This window comes from Jaculus jaculus, chromosome 5 (genome assembly GCF_020740685.1).
Source record: "Jaculus jaculus isolate mJacJac1 chromosome 5, mJacJac1.mat.Y.cur, whole genome shotgun sequence".
NCBI classification, from domain to species: domain Eukaryota; kingdom Metazoa; phylum Chordata; class Mammalia; order Rodentia; family Dipodidae; genus Jaculus; species Jaculus jaculus.
Window position 1 is genome coordinate 143,992,365 of NC_059106.1, and position 27,626 is coordinate 144,019,990.

General features: G+C 38.0%; 1 protein-coding gene across 3 annotated transcripts; it reads left to right on the plus strand.

The window, feature by feature from the left end:
* The first annotated feature begins 982 nt into the window (after nucleotides 1-982).
* Chodl (chondrolectin) lies at nucleotides 983-25,922 on the plus strand. Of its 3 annotated transcripts, XM_045149962.1 has the most exons (7): nucleotides 983-1,505; nucleotides 12,697-13,006; nucleotides 13,088-13,245; nucleotides 17,165-17,251; nucleotides 19,608-19,710; nucleotides 23,282-23,360; nucleotides 24,560-24,661. In XM_045149962.1, exons 1-7 carry the CDS (start codon nucleotides 1,427-1,429, stop codon nucleotides 24,560-24,562), a joined length of 819 nt encoding a protein of 272 aa, XP_045005897.1. In that variant the 5' UTR covers nucleotides 983-1,426; the 3' UTR covers nucleotides 24,563-24,661. The 3 variants fall into 3 exon arrangements, with proteins under 3 accessions (XP_045005897.1, XP_004654428.2, XP_045005898.1); XM_004654371.3 differs by lacking the exon at nucleotides 23,282-23,360 and having other exon boundaries at nucleotides 24,560-25,922; XM_045149963.1 differs by lacking the exons at nucleotides 19,608-19,710; nucleotides 23,282-23,360 and having other exon boundaries at nucleotides 24,560-25,922.
* Nucleotides 25,923-27,626: the final 1,704 nt, after the last annotated feature.

Consider the following 27,626-nt stretch of genomic DNA (forward strand, 5'->3'; position numbering starts at 1 on the left):
CTTGGACTGTTACAGTACAGAGTGGATCAGGTTTTGGAAACATGTCCTGATGTGTTTTAAGATTTATTTTTGTTTATTTATTTATTTATTAGAGACAGATCTAGAGAGAGAAAGAGAGTAAGAATGGGCATGCCAGGGCCTCTAGCCACTACAAAGGAACTCCAGACTCATGCACCCCCATGTGCATCTGGCTTAAATGGGACCTGGAGAATCGAATATGGTTCCCTAGACTTTGCAGGCATGTGTCTTAACTGCTAAGCCATCTCTCCAGTCCTCCTGATGTGTTTTAAAATGAGCCTTTTTTTTTCCTAGTAGAAACAATAGATTACTGACATATCATCACAAAGAAAATACACTCACTTTATATTCAGTAACTTCCCAAGAATGCAGAACATTTATTGTCATGATTTTTTTTTTCTTCTACAGTTGCAAACACTGAGACTCGAATCAGTTGGGGAAAACTTTTGCTTGCAAAATTCTTTTCAATTTGCTTCGGCTGCAGTACAGCCCAACAAACTTCTTGGAAATGATCTATTTGTAGAACCTAGGTGGGGAAAAACCTGCCACATTACATAGTTCACTGAGCAGGCTCTGGCTCTCCCTCTGCCAATCCATCTTAAAAAAGTGGCCAGTGCTCTGCGTCTCCTAATACATATGATCAAGCAATTTAGCACAAGAAGAGAAAGGCCCGCAGCTTGGCATCCCTGTGGACATTTATCTTTGAGAAAACCAAATGGAGCCAACTTTTGCCAGAGTTTAATAGCAAAGCTGTCACGTTTTACACAAATGAGTATAGAAGTCTGTTGGCCTATGGGAAGGGGATGGGAAGGAGGGGAGTGGAGGGGGCGGGACTGCTGACTGGACTGTATTCAAAGTGGCTCCAGTTTTATTTTATTTTTTTTTAGGGGAGGGGCTAGATGCTCTGTTTGGCAGGAGAGACGAAGTAGTTAAAAATTATTACTAGCTCGGGGCCGGAATCCCGGAATGTGGGTGTATATAAGAGGGCGCAGCCAGCTTAGAGCCGCTATTGCTGCTAGAGTGGGTTCCAGGGCGGGCGCACAGACATCCCCTTGGTACCCAGAGGCCAGGGAGAAAGAAGAGTCCGAGCTGAGACTCCTGTTTCACCGCTGCAACAGACACGGGGACTCCTGAGTTCTGTCCCCCGCCCCTGTCCCCGCCACACACCCGCAGGCTGTGAGATCTGGTCCAGCCTCCCCACGACCCCGCGCGCGGCACCGGCAGCCCAGCAGCAGATCCCAGCCGAAGGCGATGCGCGCGGGGCTCGGGGCACCTAGGCTGGGGCGGAGGGCATAGCGCCCGCTGGGGGAAGCGGCGAGGGTCCGGCTAGCTAGAGAGGCGGGTTGCGCAGCGGGCGGACGGGTCTTTGCTCCACGCGACACCTGCTGCTGACTCCTGCCTCCCCAGGATGCTCAGGGCGATCTCTCTGCTGCTGGGAGCCACGCTGCTCTGCGGCCACGGAGCCTCCGCCCGCCGGGTCGTCAGCGGTGAGTCCGGGACCACGCGCAGAGCCGCCCACGCTGGACCAGGGGGTCGTGGGGTACTGCATGCGGGGCAGCCTGACCTACGGGTAGGGAACCAGTCCCAGGGTTGGAAACCTGTACCCAGAAAAGGGGGCCGAGGGAGGCGGTGAAAAATGGATCCTACTGCTGTTCTTCCCTCTCGCCCTCCCAAGACAGAGGAAAGTTAGAACATTTTTGCAAGTGCCCTGCTTGGTTGCTGCCCAGCAAGCTCTTGCTAAGTCAGGAGCAGTGCAGTTTGCTCCAGAAGCGACTTGCACTTTCTTTGGAAGACAGTTAGTTGTCCACAAGGCAGACAAGGGCTGGGCACTAGCAAAAGGGGTGGGGCAGGGTGAAGGCAGGGGCAGCCCCCAGACGGAAGAGCCGCAGCTCAAATGCCACCCCTTGTTGGCCTGGCGCCGCTCCAGTCTCTCGACCATGTTCACCAGGACGGCTTCTGAGAGCAGCCCAGGTCCCAATGGCTTTCACAGAACTCTGGGCACGCAGCCTTTGTTCTCGGGATTGGCAGAGATCAGGAGTCGGCCTTTGTGTAAGGAAGCTTGTCCTTTGCACGTCTTACTCAGAATTAGGCATGTCTCAGGAAACCAGCCAGAGTGGGTCGAGGCGTACTTGGTAATCACTGTGGCCTCGTGCATACAGCAGGTGCACAATTAAGTCTGTCACATCAGTGCAAGAGGAATGGATAGAAGTTGGCAAGCTTTCCCGCTTTGTCTGCTCTTTTCTCTCTAGATGCTTGCTTATCGTGTCGTTTCAACCTTGGCTTAGTTTTGGGGAAATTCAGGAAGGCTGTTGTCTCAATACTTATTAGGATCAACGTGACGAGCGAGTGTTTCACATAAAGGCTGCACATGGCTCCCGTCGTACAAATCCCATGTTGTGCTCACCACAGTGCAGCAATGCGAGTATTGGACATAGGTTAACAGCGTTTTCAAGAGTAAACTTTGAAAAAAAAAAAAAGCTTATGCAGCCTGTACACATCTGTGCATTTGTACAACGTGTCACTGGATACTGAGATAGATGACAGATGATGACAACTCCATCAGCCCAAGAGCCAGACCTGCAGAATCTAGCGTATCAGGTGTATGGGTTACTGGTACACATCTCAGCAATTTGTGGTGTTCACATAGAACGAAATTCTTGAAAGAATGGCGAGCCATTGTTCTCCACTATTGTTTCTCAGGAAGTGCAGAACCTATTAAGTCCTTTTCCTCTTTTCCTTAGCACAGGATAAAGAGTTCCCTGCATAGATCTATCTGATGGACTCCCTCCTCTGGTGCTCTTTGCTTATCAGAACTATTCATGCAAGTAAATGAACAGCAACAGACTGCTTTGAACATACGGTGCCTTTTAAACAAAAAGAAGGGTTTCCTTGACTGTATTCTTATTTATATGCCTTAAAGATTTGATGGAGAAAAACATATGCAACATATAAAAAGAAGTTAAGCACATTGTTGATTAAAAAGTTTAATTTGCATTATATTTATACATGTATCATTCTCAAGCTTTGTGTGTTACTTTTAACAATTTGTAGGCATCTCAAAGGTGACATTTGGAAAAGTTCTACTTAACTGAACATGATCTATTTGATTTATCACAGATGATGTTTACTTGAAATTATAACAATCACTTACTTATCTTTCACAAATGATTTAATTGTATTGAATGATAAACTTCACATTGAAATTCAACCATCTTTAAATTGATTTGTGACTTTTATACTTTGATAAATTTAAGCCAAGTTGGGCTGAGCATAGAGCAGATCCAAACCTGCTATTTTTGAAGCAGTATTTCCTAACATGTCTTATGTCGCCTGTTGAATGTTCAGCTCTCAGTGGTGCACCAAACTTTTCCAGACACTACAGACTATTTACTCAATCTTTTCTCAAGTGTTTGAGGAGAAATGAAGCAGTTTTTTTTTTGTTTTTTTTTTTTGTTGTTTTTTAGCTTTCATTATTTGTAACATGCAGCATATGGGATAAAGTTTGTATTTACTAAATTTCAACACAGCGATTTCTAATGCCTATGTAGTATACTTAATCATGTACCCACCATGCTCACAATAGAAAAATAAGTCTCTATAAATTCTTTTTAGTAATTCAAAATGTTCAATATGATACTTCCTAGTACAGTAAAATGCACCATCTTTAAAATTCAGAGCATTGTTTCAAACTAATGGGAACATATTTTAGTTAGAAGTAACATTTCCAACAATATCATCATATCTTACCTACATATGATTTAATAGCATGTTAAGATAGTATAATGATTAATGAGTAAGCAAACACACACACACGCGTTCAACATTTATGATAAAACTATGATGTTAGTGATCACAGAGTATTTACTGAATTTATGATTCTTAGTGGGAAATTACAGTTCTTAGAGAGTAGGCTGATTTCTTAATCCACACAGATGTTTAGAGAATATCTGTAGGGCCTCTGTAATCATTTAACTCTGGAAGAACCCTGTTGGAAATGACATATTCTTTAGGACAAAGATCAGAGTTTGACTACGGTGTACAAATAAATGTAAAAAAAGGGGGATTAAAAATTAAGGTCTCTCATTGGGAAGGAACTGTTTGAACAAGTGATATTAAAAATAGAAGATTTTAGATGTACTATGTTTCATTTTTGCTGTCTTTTTGTTAGCATTCAGAGCAGTAACCCCCAATATGTTCCTGCTGCAAAATGGCATTAACTATTTCATGACACCTTCAATTTCCTCCAGAACACATTAATATGTACAACTTTAACTATACAACACTGGTATGCATTTGATTTTAGATCTGAAGTGATTTAGAGATCTCATTTTTATCATGTAGATAACATGGGATATAGCAGAGTCATAAATTATGATCAGCAGCCTGAAGAGTAATATAATATATAATATAATATAAATAATATAGTATAGCATAGGTTATATAATGTATAATCTAATCAGCAGCCTGAATAGGAGTATAATACTAGGAAGATTCAGGGGAACCTGCTGAGCTATCCCAGCTTACAGAACAAGTCCATGACATCATCAAAGCACAAAATGATGACAGTACAGTTTCCAAAGAGGCAATTACTTTAAGTATCTCTTGGGCAAGAAGGGGACAAATTAATCTTATGACTAGTCATTTAATAAGCCACCCATTTATCAGAGACACTATTCCTTATCCACTGTTCATCATTATCTTATGGTTTTGTTTTCACAATTTCCCAAAAATGGTAATATCTCTACATTAAAATTAGAAAAGTTTCCATGAATAATAAAAGAGGAAACTAGCTCATGCATCACTAATGATTCTTATTGTTTACAACTCTGTTCTGTGCCAGACATTCATATACAGGTGGATGAGCATGCACAGCTGTGAGGTGAGATTGTTTTACATTTTTAAAATTCATAACAATATGACACAGTTTAACAACTTGACTACAATTATAGTCTTTGTATTTGAGAAAACAACTTAAGTCCTACTTGTTTTATTGGGAAAATGAAGGAGTGGCTTAAACTACCATCAAGAGCTGGGCATGGTGGCACACACCTTTAATCCCAGCACCTGGGAGGCAGAGGTAGGAGGATCGCTGTGAGTTCGAGGCCCCCCTGAGAGTCCATAGTGAATTTCAGGTCAGCCTGGGCTAGAATGAGACCCTATCTCGTAAAACAACAGTAACAACGAAAAGTCATCAAGGTCATATATAGTTTGCAAACTGGAGGTAGGGGTTTCCCAATGTTAACTCTAAATATCCAGCAAAAAATAAATAAATAAAATTTAATTCCTGCTTAGAAACAAGTTCTCAATACACAACTAATTGCATATATTATTGCCCAGGAATCAAAAAAAGATCAATACAATTGCTCAGAACACAAGCATACATAAGGTATGCAATTATCAATCTTACTGTTATAAAGTGTGTCACCATTATGTTGAAACATATGTGGTAGCAGCAGAGAAATCAAGGTAAACGATTTGCACAGCCAATGAGCCAGCTACAAACACTGGCTTTGACAATTGTGAGCTGAGTAAACATGGGAAAACTTGAACTTTTCTTCACTTCTTCATTTTATAAACATGATGCAAATGTCTGCATCATAGAGCTGCTGGGAGGAATAAAAGGCTTCATGAGACCTGTCACATGTGCTGAGGTACCTGTCAAAAAGAGGAGGAGGAGGAGGAGAAGGAAGAGCTCAGATTGGCATTTCCTGTGCTTAGAGTTGAGGCTTATGGAGGCCAAGGCAACTTTTCAGAATGAATAGTGTATAAGGAGGCACCCTAAGCCATCTGTCAACACAAGTGCCCTCTGTTCCTAATTTGCCCTACAGTCTGGATTATATTAGAAGTGAGGTCCTACACTCTAAATTCATAAATCTCAGACAGGTACTATCATTGTTTCTATAAAATTCTAATTTGTTGGATGGGCAAACCAAAGCTAGAAACATTTAAGGAATTCCAACTACCTGCAGGTCAAGTATCAAACTGAGATTCAAATCTAGGCCTATTTGATTGTATGTTTGAATTGTGATCTCTGAAAGTCACACTACTGCTTGTTTATAATTTATGGTTCCTACCTCTGTTTCAAACATTAAATTTGTTTTGTTTTGTTTTGTTTTTCGAGGTAGGGTCTTTGCTCTAGCCCAGGCTGATCTGGAATTCACTATGGAGTCTCAGGGTAGCCTTGAACTCACTGTGATCCTCCTACCTCTGCCTCCCAAGTGCTGGGATTAAAGGCGTGTGCCACCACGCCTGGCTCAAACATTAATATTTTTCAAAACGAGTCATAGCCCTTCACAGAAACTTGTGATATTTTCCAACTTGACAAAGCAGGTCAGTAGTCACCATGACCACCCACAATTGACCACTGACTACAGAGTAGTTGTGAAAGAATGGACTGTAGCTACAGTACCCTGTAACTAAGTGAATCTTGAATGACTGCAATTGTTCCCAGAAATCATGCAACATTTTATATACACTGTCACAGTCACATTCATTTCAGGTTTTTTTTTTTTTTTTTTTTTTAGCAAGACAATAGTAGAAATTTTTGGCATTCTAGTAAAATATACAAAAAGGAGCCTTCCTGATTTAGGGATTTACCCTATTCATAAAACATTTGGGGGATGGGTAGAAAGCACTGAGACAAAAGGGACTTACTTGTAAGTCTGCCATCCTGAGTTTGTCATCTGAGTACCCACATGAGTACAAAGTGGTGCATACATCTGTGACCCCCAGTGGGTGGTGGAGCCAGCAGAATCTAGAAGCTTGCAGACCAGATACACTGCACACAGGAAACCATCAGCAAACACAAAATAATAACAAGGGAGACCCTCACTAAAGCAGGGTGGAGGGAAAGCACTAACATGCTGAGGTTAACCTCAGACCTCTATATGTCCATACACACACATCATACACATCCACACATGTGCATTCACACACACAGATAATAAAACAAATCCTTTTTTTTAAGTTGTAACTGGACAGTAGTAAATATATTTCTATGATTTTATTGAATAATATACTCTATATTCAATACTCATCTTGACTATGTTTTGTTAAGCTCATAGTTAGCTTCTGAGCATTCAACAATGAGAAAGTTAATAATATGAGCAAAGTAAAACCAAACAAAATATGGATTGTTTACATTCAACAATAAAAATCAAGCTGCAGGGACTGCATGGGTTTGCCCTTGAATTTATATCAATGCCAAAAACAGTTTAAAAGCTTTACCAGTATTTAGCCCTGGAGAATTTTTCATAACTAAGAAAAAATATGTTATAATCTATTCATAGGAATAGCTACAGAATCTCACTTGTGACAATGATAGGAATGTTTATTTAATAGACATTATTCCAAAGTAGCTCATTAAGTATGCACAGGCATGTATATGGAAATATAAGCAAACACCTCTAACCATCTCTCCAGCCTTAGGTATGTGATCGGCAGGGGGAGGGGGGGCAGATATGTCTTTCCATGATTTCACAGAAACTAAGTTCAGGAATCTTAAATATGTTCACATTATTTATACTTAATGATTATTTGCCTCCTTGCACGTAATCAGAATGTATGCATTAAATTAAGTCTGAATATATTATTTGGAGCTTCACTTTTCTCAATGTTCTAGAATTAGGAGTAGAAAATATTTGCAGACAAATCAACATGATGCTGGGCAATAATTTTTTTTTATAAATTATTTTTTATTTATTTATTTGAGAGCGACAGACACAGAGGAAGACAGATAGAGGGAGAGAGAGAGAATGGGCACCCCAGGGCTTCCAGCCTCTGCAAACGAACTCCAGACTCATGCACCCCCTTGTGCATCTGGCTAACGTGGGACCTGGGGAACCAAGCCTCGAACCGGGGTCCTGAGGCTTCACAGGCAAGTGCTTAACCGCTAAGCCATCTCTCCAGCCCAATTTTTTTTTAATAGTTACCCAGTACACATGGAATCTTGTTATAATAAAAGCTACTATATGGTTCTGAATAAACTTACCTACCCCATAAAACATGGGTGGGAGATTTTATTTGAGTATGATATGTGAAAGAGGAAAAATCCTGCATGTGATGCCACAGGCCAAGTGGGAGGTCATCATACTAGTTCTCTGGGAAGACTGTCTTTTATAGGAGTGGGAAAGTCACTTTCAGATGTGCATTAGCAGAACTTTTCTGGGAATTAGGTGACATTTGTTTCCCAGCTGTTGGAGTGATGGCGGCCAAAGGGGATCAGCTGAGCTCGCATAGCTTCTGTCCTGCTCATTTTGCTGTAGCCTGAACCGCATTTGCACAATGTGGAAATCAGTAGTAAAATACAACTGGACATAAAGAAATCCATGGTGTCAGTGTTAACCGATTATATGTCAACCATAAAATTGCACAATATATCTATAGTTCCATGGGTACTGCCTTACTCCAGCTGAACTGGCCTTGACTTTCCAATTAAAACATGACAACTCAGCTGGCATGAACCCTTAGAGGTGAATATATGTGTCCTAGCTAAAAATAGCCTGCTGCACCAGTCCCCTTGAGCACCCTTGTTCTGTGACGTTGTCCCTATCTTCATTCCTCCACCTAGAACTCACTGATGACGCCATTTACAACCCAGGATTGCCTGGCAGAGACAGTGCCAAGGCAGCCTTATTATTCAGGACTCATCAGGATTAGTTGTTGATTGTTTAAGATGCAACTCCTGTGGATTCATTTTTATTTCTGCATGTTAACATAATGGTAGGAATCCATATAATATTTAAAACTCTCCTATGTAGTTTGTAGGTGATGTGCTTATCTTTCAGTATAGCAAAGATAATTGGTGTTGAATTTTAGAAATTTAAAAACCATACCACAGTGTCATCTCAATGAGTGGCTTTGTTTTAACAAACACAATTTACTCATTTAAACATCTGGTGAGTCTGTTTCTGTTTCAGTTGACATCTTGTAAAATAATCTTTAAACATGTGATGTTTCCAAAGTGCTGGAATTAAATACAAGATTGAATATTTTCAGAGTGAAAAGTTGGAAACCCAGGGGAATGTTGTTAAGATATATTTTGAGAAATATGTAAAGGATGTGCTGGATGAAAATAGACTGATCACTTGTTTCAAAAATACATGCATTAAAATATAGGCTCAGTTGAATTTTCAGAATATTGCCAGGAAAATAAAACATTTTAAACTAAAAAATCATAATGAAATCTAATACAAAAGGAGAAATCTTTAGTATGGTATATTGAATTTTAAAGAGACAAGCAGTAGGATGCCCATCTCAACTCTCAATTATTTGGCCTTTAACTGATTTCTCATGGTCATCAATATTCATTTTTTATAATGAGTTTAACCTATTAATTTATTTTTACTTTCTGGCATGCAGCTCTTAGTACAGATGAGAGTTCAATAGACAAAGGGAACCATTGCTTGGCTTGTTTGCAATGCTGGAATCACTATTTCATGTTTGTGTCCAGATCTTGAATGCTGTTGCGAGGTGAATGGCCTGCTTACTTCTGATTTTTCCTATGTTTATTTGTCACCCTAGCTCATTCACTGCAACTTGGGGGGTGGGCAGAGTAGATGTGATATATTGGCCCGGTGTTATAATTAAGAGAACAAAGCTTGAACACTTTATGCCTTGTTAGTATTTTGGCATATGTCCCCTTACCCTCTACTACTACTGACAAGGTTTCTGATAGGTTACAAAAGTAAAAGATGGTGCACAGAGAGGTCTTCAAACATAATAAGAAAAATGTTCATGTAAAGATTCTTTATGTTTTTAACTCAGCATAAAGTAGTTTATTCTTATTTTTTAATAACATGCTTAACTGTTTTCCAGTGCTAAATTTAAGCTAAAATGAGAGCAATATTAAATAGTATAGTATTTGGCACATAAGAAAAGAGTCAAAGGGAAAGACCCCAGTTGCTCTAAAAATTAAGAGAGGAAAAACCAAGACATCATAGCATGATCACTCTGGAGGCAGTCTTTAAAATGTTAGCATACATTCTTCATGGTGAAAGTAGAGGACCAAGGACAGGTATAAAAATTGGAGCCAGGGCTGGAAAGATGGCTGGATTCCCCAGGCCCCATGTTAGCCAGATGCACAAGGGGGTGCATGTGTCTGGAATTTATTTGCAGTGGCTGGAAGCCCTGGCGTGCCCATTCTCTCTCTTGCTCTCTGCCCCTCTCTCACTCTCTGTCGCTCTCAAATAAATAAAAGTAAACAAAAAAAATTTTTTTTTAAATTGGAGCCAGATGTGGTGGCTCAAGCCTTTAATCTCAACACTCAGAAGTCAGAGGTGGGAGGATTGCTATGAGTTCAAGACCATCCAGAGACTACATAGTGAATACCAAGGTCAGGTTGGGCTAGAGTGAGACCCTACCTGTATAAAAAATTGGAATTATATTACACTAGGAGCTGGATAAATCCTATCTACTCTAATAATCTCCTTTTAAAACATGGATTCAGGGCTGGAAAGATGGCTTAGAGGTTAAGACAGTTGCCTGCAAAGCTAAAGGACCCAGGTTTGATTTTTGATTTCCCAGGACCCATGTAATTCATATGCACAAGATGGCTCATGCATCTGGAGGCTCTTTGCAGTGGTTAGGAGCCTCTCTCTATCTTTCTATCTGCCTTTTCCTACAATAAATAAATAAATAAATAAAGCCGGGCATGATGGTGCATGCCTTTAATCCCAGCACTTGGGAGGCAGAGGTAGCAGGAGCACCATGAGTTCGAGGCCACCCTGAGATTACCTAGTGAATTCCAGGTCAGCCTGGGCTAGAGTGAGACCCTACCTTGACAAATAAAAAAAAAATAAATAAAAAGTAAATAAAATTTGGCTTAAGCATGACCCACAGGAACATCCAAATTTGCAGAGTATTTATGATTTCAAATATGTAAGATCAGAAGTAGATGTATGATATTACAACGAACTTTGATAACAAGGAGAAATTTTACTCAGGGGTCTCAGGAATTATTTAAATTTCAGTTATAGTTGTTTGTTTTGGCAGTACTGGGAAGTTAACCCAGGGCTGTGCACTTTCTAGGAAGTGTTCTACCACTGAGCTATATCCTCAGCCCTGAACAGTTAATATTAGTTAAGTAAATTTTTATTTAACTTTAGTGAAATTCTGAGTGGAAATGGTTTTAAAAGTATAATGTGGGCTGGAGAGATGGCTTAGTGGTTAAGCGCTTGCCTGTGAAGCCTAAGGACCGCGGTTCGAGGCTCGGTTCCCCAGGTCCCACGTTAGCCAGATGCACAAGGGGGCGCACGCGTCTGGAGTTCGTTTGCAGTGGCTGGAAGCCCTGGCTCGCCCATTCTCTCTCTCTCCCTCTATCTGTCTTTCTCTCTGTCTGTCACTCTCAAATAAATAAATAAAAAATGAACAAAAAATATTTTTTAAAAAAAAGTATAATGTTATTCCTTTAATAGTTAAAAATGAACTAACTTTAATCTGACCAGGCATTTTAGTATGTGCTTGAGTCAGATCTCTTTAAGCTTTAAATAATTTACTCTCAAGTCTGGTAAATATTTATTACTGATTTTTGTTTAGAATTGTCCATATAGATATTTATGAAAAATAAGTTTGACTAAACTTAAGCCAATTCCTGCCTGCATCCAAATTCTCAGGAAGGCAATAATTAACCATTGATAGAACTTTACTGTCTCTTTGATTTACTGATAAATCTGTTTTCTGTTTCATTGTTTTCTAACCTTTGAGATATTTTTGCGTATATCCTCACTTTAAGCACATTGTTGTCCAAGCTTGAATTTTGGGTTTTCATTGAGAACTAATGACTTCTCTGAGGTGTTTTGGTAAAATGAAATTGTTGTCCTAAGTATTAGAGTTTTTACACACTGTATTTGAGGAAAACAGAAAGTACTTAAATAACTTGTAATATTTTTCAGGTAGCGAAGTTTTTTCCATTACTTCTATGATATACTGATTGTCCATTGTTATAGTTTTCTTCACCCTAGCCTCTATTAGCTTTGAGTTTTAATGGTTTTGCTCACAGAAATACACAAAGTAAATCTTTACACCATAATTTGCCACTTTCAGCTTTCTTTTTAACATCTTAAATTTTATTCTACTTCTTTTGATACTTAAGTTAATTACTTGTTCTTCCATAACTATAATGTTTTAGCGCACACACACACACACACACACACACACACACACTTCTTTAACTACTTTCACTTGAGAATTAACTTCTGAAACTATTCTGAAATTATTTCTTTTAAGTGCTGTGTTTTAAAAGTTTATGATAAAGTTTACAAATTCAGTTTATTTATGCAAGTGGAAAGTAATAGGCTAGAAAGCGATTTTTACAAACTTACTGGATGAGTAGATCATTCTTGATAGCCACCTGTTTTGACTAGTTTTTTTTTATTTTTACATTGTATTTATCTATATATTTACTTATCTATTTATTTAGAGAAAGAGGCAGGTAGAGAGAGAGAGAGAGAGAGAGAGAGAATGGGCACGCCGGGGACTCCAGCCACTGCAAAGGAACTCCAGCTGTGTGTACTCCCTTGTGCGTCTGGCTTATGTGGGTACTAAGTAATCAAACCTGAGTCCTTAGGCTACGCAGGCAAGTACCTTAACTGCTAAGCCATTTCTCCAGCACATGGTTAGTTTTATTTAATAGTGGAATTATGAATATAGTCCTCACAATCAATATGTGGATCTTTCCAGGTCAAAAGGTGTGCTTTGCTGATGTGAAGCATCCCTGCTACAAAATGGCCTACTTCCATGAGCTGTCCAGCCGTGTGAGCTTCCAGGAGGCACGCCTGGCCTGCGAGAGTGAGGGTGGTGTCCTGCTCAGCCTGAAGGATGAGACAGAACAGAAGCTCATAGAGAGCATGTTGCAGAACCTGACCAAACCTGGAACAGGGATTTCGGATGGTGACTTCTGGATTGGACTCTGGAGAAATGGAGATGGCCAAAAATCAGGTGCCTGCCCCGATCTCTACCAGTGGTCTGACGGAAGCTCCTCCCAGTTCAGGTAAGTTAGGACAGGGTCTGTAAGTGCTTAGGGGTGCACAGGGAGGGATCCCTAAGTGTCTCTGTGGCTTGCTATCTTCAGGAACTGGTACACGGATGAACCTTCCTGTGGAAGCGAGAAGTGTGTGGTGATGTATCATCAACCAACTGCCAATCCTGGCCTCGGGGGTCCCTACCTTTACCAGTGGAATGACGACAGGTGCAACATGAAGCACAACTACATCTGCAAGTATGAGCCAGGTAAGACACCTCACTAATGCACATAGCAGGTCTTGTGCCCCCTGACTTATGTTAGGTTTGATCATTTAAGTTCTCTACCCTTCACTCTTTTTCCTTACACTTTGTCCTGCCAGTTTACTGAGACATATTGTGATAGAGCAAACTACACCATGAGCTAACTAGAAGGGAATCTTATAAAATTATGACCACGTTTTGCTTTTGTAATTAGATTTTTATAAATGATAAATATGTTTATTAAAAAAGCTTAGAATCAATGGGTTGAAAGTGGGATTGGGTTGGTGTTGGACTAGAGCAACGTTCTAGAGACACATTAGCTGAATATATCACAGCATAATGCTTAAGTTTAACGTGTGGTCCTCCAACTGATTTACAGTTGCTTGCATTTCAATGAAAAGAATGAAGTCATGTGGCATGTTCTCCCTCCCTCAATATCCATCCTTTGAAGTATGCAACCTTAGTAAACTTTCTTCTGAAATGTCCACTTACTGACCATACACTGCAAGTAGAAAAATTGCATTGACATAAACTATAATAGTGTAGTTTCCTGCTGCATACAGTAAGGTTGAATTGCTTTGGAAAGGACACCTCAACTAAACTGATATTTGACTAGGAAGAACTATTCAAAGATATGTAAACTAATATTTTTGATTATTTTAGAAAATCATGTTAAATAGTTAAGTTTTCAAGTATGTTTTGCTACACTTCTTATCAGTGTTTGAAAGTAGTACTTTAACTGCTTTGAAGAGCTGCCTGCTTGACCTCCTAATATGTACTCATGGAAGGCAATTATAACCAAGTACTGATGTCTCCATTATTCTCTGAAATTACATGATTCTTTTTCTCATAAAACCATGAAGCACAAGGGATTATTGGGATTAGGTTTACCTTTCTCTTATGTTTATCCTGCTCTCGAGAATATTAGCCAACTTTGTACATTCCTGGTGAGTTTATTACTTGTACTTAGTGCTAAATCTATCATTACACACCTGGAAGCCTTTGTAAATCTAAGTCTGTTATGTACTTACATTCTTTTGAATTTTCTATTGAAAAAAATATAAGGTTCAGAATCTGTGATATTTTAAATTTGCAGCATTCTATGTAGTTAAAATTATTGAATGAAACAGTTTATTATACAGTATTCCTAACACAGCATTGCTCTCTCCTTTTTATTTAAATTTGAGATCACTATTTGACTTTTCATTGTATTTCAGTTCATTTCTTATTTTATTGGCATTCACACTTACCCCATTAGGGAGACTCTATCAACCTTATGATATTTTGCTCATTTCATGTTAGTAACCTGGGTCAACATTACCTATGTAATAGCTTAAAGATATAAAATTATTATTTGATTTATCTTTTATATCATATTCAAAGTTTGAATAAGATAAATTTATTAAAATATGTTTTGTATATCAGTTGTTTCTATATTAGTCATACAGGGTTATAGTTAACCTTCTTAGTATCATCTCAATATTTTCATCAGTGTCTTTTTAGTACTCCATCCTTTATCTTAGTTCCAATTTATGAAGTACACTCACTCAACTAATTTCCTTAGTTGTATCGTCAGTGCTTGACCACAATGTTGAGGCAGATATAGGAATGAGTTCAACTAAGTAAAATAAACATTACATTTTGAAAATATAATCTATTCTGAATATAAAATTTATACTATATATATATTATATACTATACATATAGTATATATATATACATATATATTATTTTTTGAAATGTATGTTCAACTTTGTGAGAACTTCATTGTCATATGAACTTTGTCTCATATTTTACTCCTGTGCACCTACAGATCTATTACAATGATTGGTTAAAATGGTAAAAGCAAAACAAACCATTGATCCATTTATACCACTTTTATAGTTTTTCTTTCTTCAATTTCTTGGTATTGGTCTGTAAACTGCATATCTATTCTTTAGGTTGAATAATGCCACCCAAATACTTTTTCATATGGTCCCTTCTGGATCTAACATTTGTATTAAGATTGTCTTTGCACTCTTACTTCTAGATACTAAAAATAGCATGCATGCAATTATGTTATTAAATTTTTACATTGACATCAATAACACTGTAGTTTATTGAAATTATTTAAATCAAGCCAATAAATGTTAATTGATTTCACATATTTATAATTTGTTCAGAAACATCTATTTCTGACAGTTGTAGAGTAACCAAGTCCTATTGGAGAACAGTGTTAAATTATCAGGACTAAGTTTAATTGAACCATTACTGTTGAGTAGTAAATGACTAAACTCCTAATAAATCAAATCTATTTGATAATATATTAAACAATCTTTATTTTTTTTTATATTCTAAAGACTATACAAAATGTCACATGTAATTCTTTTCTGTCCATCAGTTTACAAAAGTAATAAGCACTTTGTTTTGAGATAGGGTCTTACTCTGTTACCCATTCTAGCCTGGAACTTACCATGTAGTACAAGCTGGGCTCCATCTCATGGTGGTCTTTCTGCCTTAGCCTCTCAAGTGCTAGCCTGACAGCTGTAAACTACCATGTCTAGCTGGGTATTTTCCTTACTAATAGTTTTTTTTTTTTTCTAAACTGTTGATATAACAAAAATAGTTCCTTAAGGGAAAAAAAATAAATGGGACAGTAGTAGCAGATCATGGTAAGAAATACTAAGAATTTTTGTGTTTAGAAAAAAATGTCGTTTCATAATACCAGAAAGAAAAACTTGTCAACCTTTTTCCTCCCGTTTTTCCTTTGTGTGCACCTTGAGGTGTGCATGTATATTTGTACATTTCTTTGTATGTGTGTGGGCACACAGGTGTGAAGGGGCCCATGCATGTGTGTGTACATGTCTGGGAGGCCAGAGGTCGGAGTCAGGTGTCTTCTTTAATCAGTCTCCGCTTTACTTGTGGAGTCACAGTCTCTCACTGAACCCAGAATTCATAGAGTGGGATAAACTAGCAGGCCAGGAAGCTTTGGGGATTTACCTTGTCTCTGCCTCCCCATTACTGTTATTGTAGGCACTTACCATTATGCTCAACTTTTATACAGATTCTGGGCATCTGAATTCAGGTCTTGATTACACAGCAAGCACTTTACTACTGGGCCCAATCATCACTAGCCCAAATCATCATTCATTATTACTAAAAAGAAACAAAAACAAACTCTACTGGAGAGCAAATCTAATAATGGCATTATTTATATAGGACATAAAATTGTTTTAGAACATTGTGGTCTGAATCATAAATCAATTCTAAGTATAGCCCACAGGTAATGATAGTATCCTTGTAATTTATATTTCAAGGACAAATATAAATACTGCACTGACAGCTAGAGTGATGGCTTAGTGGTTAGGATGTTTGCCTGTGAAGACTAACAACATACATTTGATTCCCCAGGACCCACATAAGCCAGATGCACAGGGTGAGACATGCATCTGAAGTTTGTTTGCAATGGCCAGAGGCCTTGGCATATCCATTCTTTCCCTGTCCCTTTCTTTCTCCTCTTTCAAATAAATAAATAAATATACAAATAAATAAATAAAGATTTTAAATATTACACTAGTATATTCTCTGTTTCCCTGTAAATTGTTTTTAGTGCCTTACTTTCTTGTATTTACCAATTATTACTTGCTCATGTCTAAATTTGGGTCTGCTTTGTTATAATTTCCATAGTCAGCTGCCTTCACCACAGTCTCACTATTATTTGCTAGATGCAGTTTTGGGTTATGAAGGGAACTATCCAATGGGATCTTTTATTTAAATATAAATGAGTATTTATGTATGTAAATTTAAATTCAGAATATATGCTTACTTGTAAATGGTACAGAAATCAGAATCAAATTGTTTACTTTTGATGATAAATTTTATTTTATTGATATTTTCACTGTTTAATCACAATGATTAAATCATAGAACTGCTGTGCTGTTTACAGAGATTCATCCAACAGAACCTGTTGACAAGCCACATCTTACAAATCAACCAGGAGACACCCATGACAATGTGGTTGTTACCGAAGCAGGTAATTCCTTCCTATATCTTGACTGTGTCTAGCATAGAACTGTTGTTTGTTGCGCTGCTTCATGTCGACCCCAGAGAAATTTTTCTTGTTGCTTAGAAAAGTAGTGCATGAACTATGAAACTATAGAAATTTACTTTTGAACTTAGTGTTAATTATACTATGGTACATTCTGAACTAAAGAACCTGGTTTGCTTTCTTCAACTTCCATTTCAAGTGCAAGTATCTGGAATTGAATAAGGTGATCCACAGTAAAACCTGGATCCACAAGAAAACATTTATCCAAATGCTATGTAGTGGCCATTGTGAAAGCTGGCGTATTCGGGAGCCTGCCACTAGTGGTGTGTTAATGAATGTCTGAGGGTTGACTGGGCTGGAGGCAGGCATACAGTAGAACTGAGTTGTAGTTTTTGTTGACTTCCCTGATATAAATACAGCTCCCTTCCCAGACAATTTCATAGTACCAATAACATCATTGCATAACAGTTTGTGAAGAGATGTGTATCTCTACCCATCTGCTTCTAGTACACAAACACCTACCAAGTCAACAAAATGCTATCTCCAGTGGAAAATCCGCAAAAGTCAGCCACTGCTCTTAATGTTTTTTGTTTTTTTTTAAACCAAATCCAAATGCCAGCTGGACAGAAGTGCTTATTTATCCTAGTTGTTTTGGGAAGATTCAGCCAAAGACTCAAAGTATCAAAATCTACAAGCTGTGGATAAGACTTTTCTGTGACTGTATCACAATATGAGAAATGATAACAGTATCTTGTTAAGGAAATGTTTTGCTAATTCATAAAATGCTTAATACCATGCGATGGAGGCTCAAAAGAGTAAACAAAACAGCAAAGTATTCCTGAATTTCTTTGTCACTGGAATTCATTGAATATATCCTCTGTTTTCAAAAGAAGTGATAAAAGTGAACAAGTTGTGGTTCATTTTGATCACTGTTATTAAAACTGGTCATATTGGTGAATTTTAGTTTGCAAGCTAATTACATAGTACTCTCATTTGTTTCCTACTGCAGACATATTAAGTCTTATTATCTTTAGCATTTCAGGTAACTGATTGTAACATCATTCATAATATCTAAACCAAATTATAGTTATCAGTAAAAAATTACCTTACGGATATTCTCCCCCTAATGACACTGACAGCATGTTTAATATAGTCATTTCATGCTGTGTGAAACTGATGATACACATTTTTAATTTAGCTAAAAATACTTACCATTAGCCAGTACAATGGAGCAGTATTAAAGGGTGATTCAGATTTAGAATTTAATTAAGAGCATGCCATTGTGTCTTTGGAGATATGATTCTCAGGGTTATAACTATATCATCAATATTTGCATATGTTTACTTAATGCCAGCTAAGTGCATATTATGATGACACTGTTTTTATTAGCTAAGAGATTTCTTCATCCTATATGTCAACAGTTATGTTAATAATTATTACTCCATAATTATCAGCATTGTCTAATGATTGATGAGAATTAATGAAATGAGGACTGACTGGAGATATGGCTTAGCAATTAAGGCACTTTCCTACAAAGAAAAAAGGCCATGGTACAATTCCCCAGGACCCATGTAAGCCTGATTCACAGGGTGGCACATTTATTTGGATTCCTTTTTCGTGGCTGGAGGCCTTGGCATGCCCATTCTCTCCCTCTCTCTCTCTTTCTCTCTCTCTCAAATAAATAAATAAAGAATAAAGAATTAATGAAATAAGATAGATGAGATTATTAATATAACATGAAAATTAGTTCCTGGATGGATTGGAAATTTAATTGAACTGAGCATTATGACTCAGGAATTATAATTTGGTCTGTGTTTATTTTGTGTATGTGCATGCATGGTGCGGTAAGGTGTGTTTGCGGCATATGCACATGCCTGTGCAGATGCATGCACCCTGTGTTCATGTGTAAGAGAATGTCAGGTGTCTTCCTCCATTGATTTGTACATTTCCTTCAGACAGTCTCTGTCAAGCTGGGAATGCATTTTTCATGAGTCCCAGCCATTCTTTGATCTCTCTCCTATAGGACTGGCATAGATGCTGCACATAGCTGTTTACATGGATCCTGGGAAATCACACCAAGACAGTCCCAGGCCTTCTCGAGTCTTCATGCTTGCCAAGTGCTCTTAACCACTGGATATTGTCCCAGCCTTGTAGCTATGCTTTTTTGTCAGAATGTGCATACAATATTTCATTACATTTTTGTTATTTTGGGTAAACAGTGTTTAAGATTTATTCTTACTATTAATGCTATTTACCTTAGTCCTTTGAGAAATACTTTCGTAACTTTGCTGTTAGATTTTTTTCCTGAACATTGGACAATCATACTGTTTTACTTTTATAGGAATAATTCCCAATCTAATTTATGTAATTATACCAACAATCCCACTGCTGTTACTGATCTTGGTTGCTTTTGGAACCTGCTGTTTCCAGATGCTACATAAAAGGTAAATAACTTATTCCTGTTTAGATCAACAACTTGAAGTAGCCCTCCAGATATCTTAAAGATGCTATAATAAAATTAACTACACAAGTTGGTGTGTTTATACTTACCAGTACAAGTCCAGTACACACAACCTTGATTCTGGCAGACATGCAGCATCTCAGCTGCTCCTCACTAATCTTAGGATCTGTTTGTTTATTGGTTTCTGTTTCCAGTTGGTAAAAGAGTTCTGCTTGGTTCACGTGACTTTCTTTGAGTCACACAGCTAGAATGTAGTGATTCTGAAACTTGCATGCTTGTAAGCTCACAACACAGCATTGTGCTGTACTGTCCCCTGATTTTGAAAATTAAAATATAAACAGGACTTGATGAGTGAAGTCTGACCTGTATTGCCATTTCAAAATTTAAGACTTAGGAGCTGGAGAGATGATTTAGCGGTTAAGTGCTTGCCTGTGAAGCTTAAGGACCCCAGTTCGAGGCTCGATTCTCCAGGACCCATGTTAGCCAGATGCACAAGGGGCCCACGCATCTGGAGTTCGTTTGCAGTGGTCGGAGGCCCTGGCATGCCCATTCTCTCTCTTTCTATCTGCTTCTTTCTTTTTTTAAAAAAATTTAAGACTTAGGCTTCTTGCTTCAGTTATGTTTTTAAAAGATTTTTTTAAAAATTTATTTATTTATTTATTTGAGAGCGACAGACACAGAGAGAAAGACAGATAGAGGGAGAGAGAGAGAATGGGCGCGCCAGGGCTTCCAGACTCTGCAAACGAACTCCAGACGCGTGCACCCCCTTGTGCATCTGGCTAACGTGGGACCTGGGGAACCGAGCCTTGAACCGGGGTTCTTAGGCTTCACAGGCAAGCGCTTAACTGCTAAGCCATCTCTCCAGCCCTTAAAAGACTTTTTAAGAGTAGCAAAATTGAACCACAACACAGCTGAATGGGTAAAGTGCTGACTTTGTAGGCATGAAAACTGGAGTTTCCCTGACCCTATGTAAAAATGCTGGGCATGGCAGTGTGTGCATCTGTAATCCCAGCATTGGGAGTGGAAACAGGATGATCCCTGGAGTTTACTGGCTAGACAGTCTAGCCTATTGCTAAGCTCCTGGCCAAAGAAAGAAATTGTCTCAAAAAAAAAAAAAAGTTATCATTATTCATGGGGAACCCATGATTGTCCTTCAGTCTCCACATGCATGCGCATGCACATGCACATCTATACATTGGATGTGTTCACACACACATATGAGCACATGTATACGCACACGTGCACACCATATACATGTACAGAATAGAAAGAGCAGGAAAATAAGAGCAGTGGGACTAACAGAGGGTTGGAAATGGCGGTTCACGCTTGCAATGCTGGCACGTGAAGAAGCTGAGTCAGGAGGATGTCCATTTGTTCTAGGCCAGCCTAAGCAACAGTGTGAGGCCCTGTCTCAAAACAAACAAACAAAAAAAAAATAAAGAAACCTCTTCCTCACCCACCAAAGAAATAAGAGTACAGGCACACAAAACCTGGACACTATTTCTCAGATCTGAGAAACTTTGAAATAAAGTGATACATCCAATATCAAGATTTCTGGGGCATATTACCAGCTTTCCTGTACTCTGGAGTCAGTGAGGCCAGTTTTTTTTTTTTAATGTATGTCAGTTTACCAATTAAAATTCAAAGAACAAGAATCAAATACATATCAAAGGGAAAAGTAAAAAGATTTATTTAAATTAGCACAGTATGCTAGAGTAAAACTAGGTATCTTTTTCAGAGGGTCTGAAATAATGCCTGGTCAGAGAAATGCCTGCATCAGGGAAGGGCCTGAAAATGAAAATGATTTTTTTCATTTCATTTTCCTTTTTGAAATAAGCCTTGAAATATTCATGAATTAACAAAATCCATATAAATACTGTTCCAAGTTCTAAATTATTCACTTGTCTTTTCCACTCTTACTTTTTTAGTTTTGATAAATATATTATATATATATGATTTTATTTTGATTATACTCACCCCCTATTAACGTCTCTTATCCCCTTACCACTCCTGCTAACCACCTACTTCAATACAACGAGTTCCCCTCTTACTTTCATGAGCATTTGTTTTGGTGAACTGTTGAGTTGAATTAGGGTTGCTTGCATGAGCATGGTGGATAGGAGGTTGCTCTTGGGCAACTTCACAGTGGATATGCAACTGAATAAAATAACTCTTCCTCCACTGGCAAGCATAAGCTGCCAATAGCTTCCTCAGGAAGAACTGGAGTCTCTAGATTGGAGAGTTGAGCCTCTTCTTGCCCATAACGGAATGCTAATGGGCACAACTTTGTGCTCCCACTACTGGGTGTTTCTGATTGTAGTGGACCTGCTGTCTCTAGAAGAGGGGTGATATATATGTCCACTTTGGGACTCAACACCCAATAGTAACTATTTTTTTAGGATTTTCACCAGTTCTGAGTCTCTGCTTTAACCACCACCCACTACAAAAGAAGCCTTTCTGACCAAAAGTGAGAGCCGCACTTGTCTATGGATATATACAAAATATTTAAGTGACTGTTTGACTAAAGGTCCATTTTTTGAAACAAAAGTAATAGATTCTTCCCTAGGACCAGGTACACACACTTGTAGCTCCTGTACTTGGGAGGCTGAGGCAAGTTATAGGCCAGCCTGGGCTACATAGCAAAACTCTGTCTCAACAAAATGAAAACACAAAAATTTAAAAATTTAAGGAAAATGTAAAAAGCATCTAACCTGTATCTAAGGGATGTTAAAACATTTTTTAAATATTTTATTTATTTATTGAGAGAGAGAAAAAGAGGCAGATAGAGAGAAAGAGAGAAAGAGAGAGAATGGGCACTCCCGGACCTCTAGCCCCTGCAAATGAACTGCAGACACATGTGCCACCTCATTTATGCAGGTTATGTAGGTACTGGGGAATCGAACTTGAGTCATTAGCCTTCACAGGCAAGTGCCTTAACCGCTCAGCCATCTGTCCAGCCCTAAAGCATTTTTAATCATGGCAAGACAATATATGGCAAAGTAGTATTACATTTGTGTCCTCTTAGCATGTGAAGCATAGGAAAATTAATTTTCCAACATTTTGTACAGAATAAACATGCTAGAAAATATCTAGCTTTTTAAAATCTTAATTTACAATACTATAGAGGGAAGCCAGATTTCTCAGTATGAATGCCATGACATAAATGGAGGTTTGCACATACATTTCCTCCTAACCCAGATTAACAATGAAGCCATATTTATAATTAACAAATCAGCAAAAGAGAAATGAAAATATAATTCAGACATCCTCATTTGCATAGTGCGTGTGGCCTACAGGCATGCCAGTCTGAACATGTCCAGTCTCATCTGTAATGTAACTGCATTTTCTCTGAAGTTTGTTTCACTTTTTTTCCAAGTATATTATTATTGTGGTTGCGTTCATTCCAAACCTCCTAGATTATACCATAACAATCTGTTGACTTTTTGGGTTTGGAACTTCCAGAGTGAGAAAATAACCAAAAGCGAACATTTCCAGGTACCAGGATGAACACTTTATTCTTTGTTCTTAGATCCTCCCCTTTTCCTTTCTTCCAGGAAAGCAAGGAGAAATATCACCAAAGACTCCTCTCCATTATCATCTGAGTGCCTTGCAGAAAGTTTAAATTCCAATCTGGTACACACGGTGGTTTCTTTCATTCCATACCATGTTCAAAATAACTCTTGTTCCCTTAACTAGGAGTGATTCTTATGTGGAATAGTAATTTCAAATAGAAGCCATATTAATAATTTGACCACTATTCTACCACCTCAAATAGGGAGCTCTAAATAACCTTCCTTTGCATATTTCCTTCCATGTAAGATGACTTAGTAGAACACAGTTATGTCAATCTTATTTATTTAAGGAATATGTACAGAACATATGCTTGGGATACATTTTATCAACCACAAAGTACTTGATGTGAATTAAATGATATTTTGTTATAATATATATGTACATATATTTAAAATAGTTCTTTTCAATCTCTGAAGGAGTTCTGCATTGTCTGTAGGATGGTGAGGATTGGGTAGAAGTGATTTATTTGTGGGGAGTGGGGCATCTTTTGGTGACCTGTGACAAATGACAGGGAAATCCAGTAATCCAGGTAAGAGTTCTTCCTCAGGAAGCTAAAGCAAAGAAAACCATATTTTGACAGATAATCTGGTGGAGGAAGTTTGCAGACAATTTTTTTTAAGGGGAAATATGAGCAGAACTCTGCACAGGCTACAAATGTTGGCTACAATTCCAGTTCTAGCAAGTGCGTTGTTACATGGCAGGCTCTGAGGAGAAACTCACATCCTCCTACCTAACCAGACTGTGAATGTGCTGTGGACCTGTGCTGAGTTCAAGAACTGGTTCACATTTAGGCTTTCAGTGGCTAAGGGGCTAGAGCTTAGAGCAGGAAAACTGATGGAGGAGAGAAGTAGACAGTTCCTTAGACTTAGGGCCATATTGTTTGTGTGGTTGATTTGATATTCAATTTAATATTTGTTGTGATAAGGTATTTGAAAAGGAAGATTTAAAAATCACTGATCGATTAAAATAAAAGGTTTCTTAGAAATAAAATGAAAATTTTAATGCTATGTCAGGTATTGTGTGTACAAACTCTATATCTGAAATATAAATTATGAAGTCAACATTCATAAGAACTATTTATGATTTTCCCACATTGGAATAATCTAGATTTTTTGCAGGAGTCAAAAATATGCTGTTCAGAAAAGAAGAACTTTTAAAAATAATAATTGTCTGAGGTATCTCCATTTGGACCAAGACAACATCAGTTTGATAATAATAATACTTTGGTAACTAAATTTATTTTTGCTTATGTTTTTCAGTAAAGGAAGAACAAAAACCAGCCCAAACCAGTCTACGTTGTGGATATCAAAGAGCATGAGGAAGGAAAGTGGCATGGAAGTCTAATGATTCATTGACTTGGCTCCAGAAAAGTACGTTTATTATTCTGGATGAGCCTAAGGAATGGCATCACACATTAGCTTGGAATGGCTTGAAATTTCAAAGGATCTGCAAGATGAACTGTAAGCTCCCCTTGAGGCAAATAATAAAATAATTTTATATGTTTATTATTTCATTTACAAAGTATGCAGTGCTAATAATGGTGTGAGACATGCTTATTTTGCTAAAGGATGCACCCGAATTTCAAGTAAATGGAATGGACCGTGCTGATAAAATTGCCAGCAACACATAAGGAGTTACATGTGTTGGAAGCAGTTATTTTTATTTCCTTCACCTTTCATACCTTGTATTCTACTTAATGTAATGTAAATTGTATTGAAATTTACAGTGTGCAGAGATATTTTACCTTTGCCTAGGTGTTTGATAAAAATGGACTGTTCTAATATTTATTTTTATGGCATTTCATTTTTCAATACATGCTGTTTTGATCAAATAATTGTGTCATTGAATTTTCACAGACACATGGAAGTATTACAGGAGGAGAAAATTTCCTGTTCTAGAAATAGTTCATCTTTCAGTTTCCCTGTTTTTGGTTGTACAAGGTTTTGGAAATCTCTTCAGAAATAAGAAGCTGTTTCATTAGCTGTGGTACAAATCTCCTGAAACACTTTCTTTAGAGGCAAGAACTGTCTAATTTCAATTGTGCAAGACATGTGCCTTACAGTTATTTTTAGTTTAAAATTAAACAGATTTTGTAATAAATAATTTTACTAATTGTTGTCAATCTTGAACAACAAAAAAAGAAAAGGTAGCATACACAGTACAAATCATAGGTCTTCACATGTTGCCTGTAGAACTGCAAGTAGCTTTCTGAGGGGTCTGGAATCAATGCGAAGCCTCCTTTTTCAACCAAACAAGACAACTGTTTGGAGGCTGGAACTGACACTGGTTTTCCTGCTAAATTTAGTCCATAGAAAAGCAGGTCTGATAGGTGGGACCACGTGAGTGGCTTTTAAGAGTGAGATGCTAAGCACAGCACACAGTAGGATTGGAAAGAACTACACATTATATAAGTTAACATAACATGAGTTGTAGGTCATTAATGGTTGACTAGTCATCACTGATGAGGGCTTGTTTGTGATACTAAACTGGTGTTTCCTTCTTGTGTATGAGTGAATTTCTTTGATGCTTATGATTTGATCTTATCAAGAGAGAGTTGTAACCATTTGGTCGTCAAATGTCCCTGTGCTCCTTTTAACCAAATAAAGAGTTCTTGTTTCTGAAGAATCATCACTGGTGGTGTCTAAATCTCTTATACACAAAATACATCGCTCTATGAGGATGAAAACACATCACTGTGGTGAGAATGGAAATTGTGGATATTGACCAGGACCCACCACATCAATACTTTTAAGTTGGAAAATAAAATGTTTTCTTTAAAGAAACTAAGTAGGATTAGTTGGCAAAAATGAGAGGCACAAAAGGGTCCTCAGCCCTAGACTGACTATGGGCAGCTGTGTTCTAAGCTTAGGTTGGCCCCTCTTTTAGCATTCTTCCTTCTCTCTGTGGCTCCTCATATTTCTGAGCAGAATGGGAGATCAGCCAGCTGCAGGGATGCAGCTGACCTTCCAAGCTAAGTTCACACATTTCTAGCCCTTTTTCAGTGCCAGCCAGGACTGGAAGAGCTGGAGACAGAAACAACAAGCAGTGGGGAAAGGCTAAGCAGGGCAGGGCTGGGGCTTTCCTTTATCAGTATGACTCTTCTGGTGTAGGTGAGTAACCCCACCTGTGACTGAAATAGGAAATAAGCTACACTTCTATGAGAAGATGGTAAGGACAATGTTCTAAGAGTTATTTAAAACTTTAGGGCACCTTTGCAAAATGAGCAGGGGTACATGTTGATCTGTTATATTTTTAGAGCATAGCTTTCATATGTGTTGGGAAATGTTGATGAAATGTAGAACTGTCTTCGAGTATTAAATACAAACAACACTCTTTCATGCTGTTACAGTGCTTTTGTTAGGATCAGGATATTAGTTCTTTAAAATCAGGGACACCTAATTTTTATTTTTTCAAATATTTTATTTTTATTTATTTATTTATTTGAAAGAGAAAGAGAGAAAGTGAGAGAGAGAATGGGCATGCTAGGGCCTCCAGCCACTGCAAACAAACTCTATATGCATGCACCCTCTTGTGCATCTGGCTAGCCTGGGTCCTGGGGAATTGAACCTGGGTCCTTTGGCTTTGCAGACAGATGCCTTAACTGCTAAGCCATCCCTACAGCCCTAATTTTTCATATAGTTCCTTACTGAGAATTTACACTCCTCCATCATCTTGCCACACTTTCATATGCAACATTTTCCTTCCTCTGACTGTTCCCTAGTGACAGTCATTTTCTACCACATCACATATTAGACAGACCTGACCTCTGTCCTTGAACTTCAGGATCAGTGCCAACTGCATAGTTGTCACCAGTGCTGTCTTAAATACATCAATCATAATCATGCCTTCCAAGTGTATTTCAAGCTTACTTTCTTCTATAATGCCAGTCCATAGCAACTGTTCGCTTTTTTACATTGCTTTAAACTTCATGAGGTGAATGTAACAGAAGAGAGGATGTGTGTGTTTGTGTGTGTGTGTGTGTGTGTGTGTTTTGTTAAGTCAGTATGAACTTTCTCTCCCCAAATACATCTGCAGATCCTGTGTGGCAAGCTAAATTGAAGTTAGAATTTACTTTGGAAATTATCCAACAGATTGAAAGAGTAAAACAAATTCATTTATTACACATTTTTGGCCTTGTGATGGGCAATTCAGCTGTGTCTGGCTGTTGCTCATATATTATGAATATCCACTGTCACACATTAACTAAGAAACATATTCCTAATGGTTACATTTCTTTGAACTCTTTGTTTACTTTTTGAGATTTAAAAGAAAATACTAACTTGTAAATGAAAAGTTTAAACCCAGGTTAAAATAACCTGTGTAGAA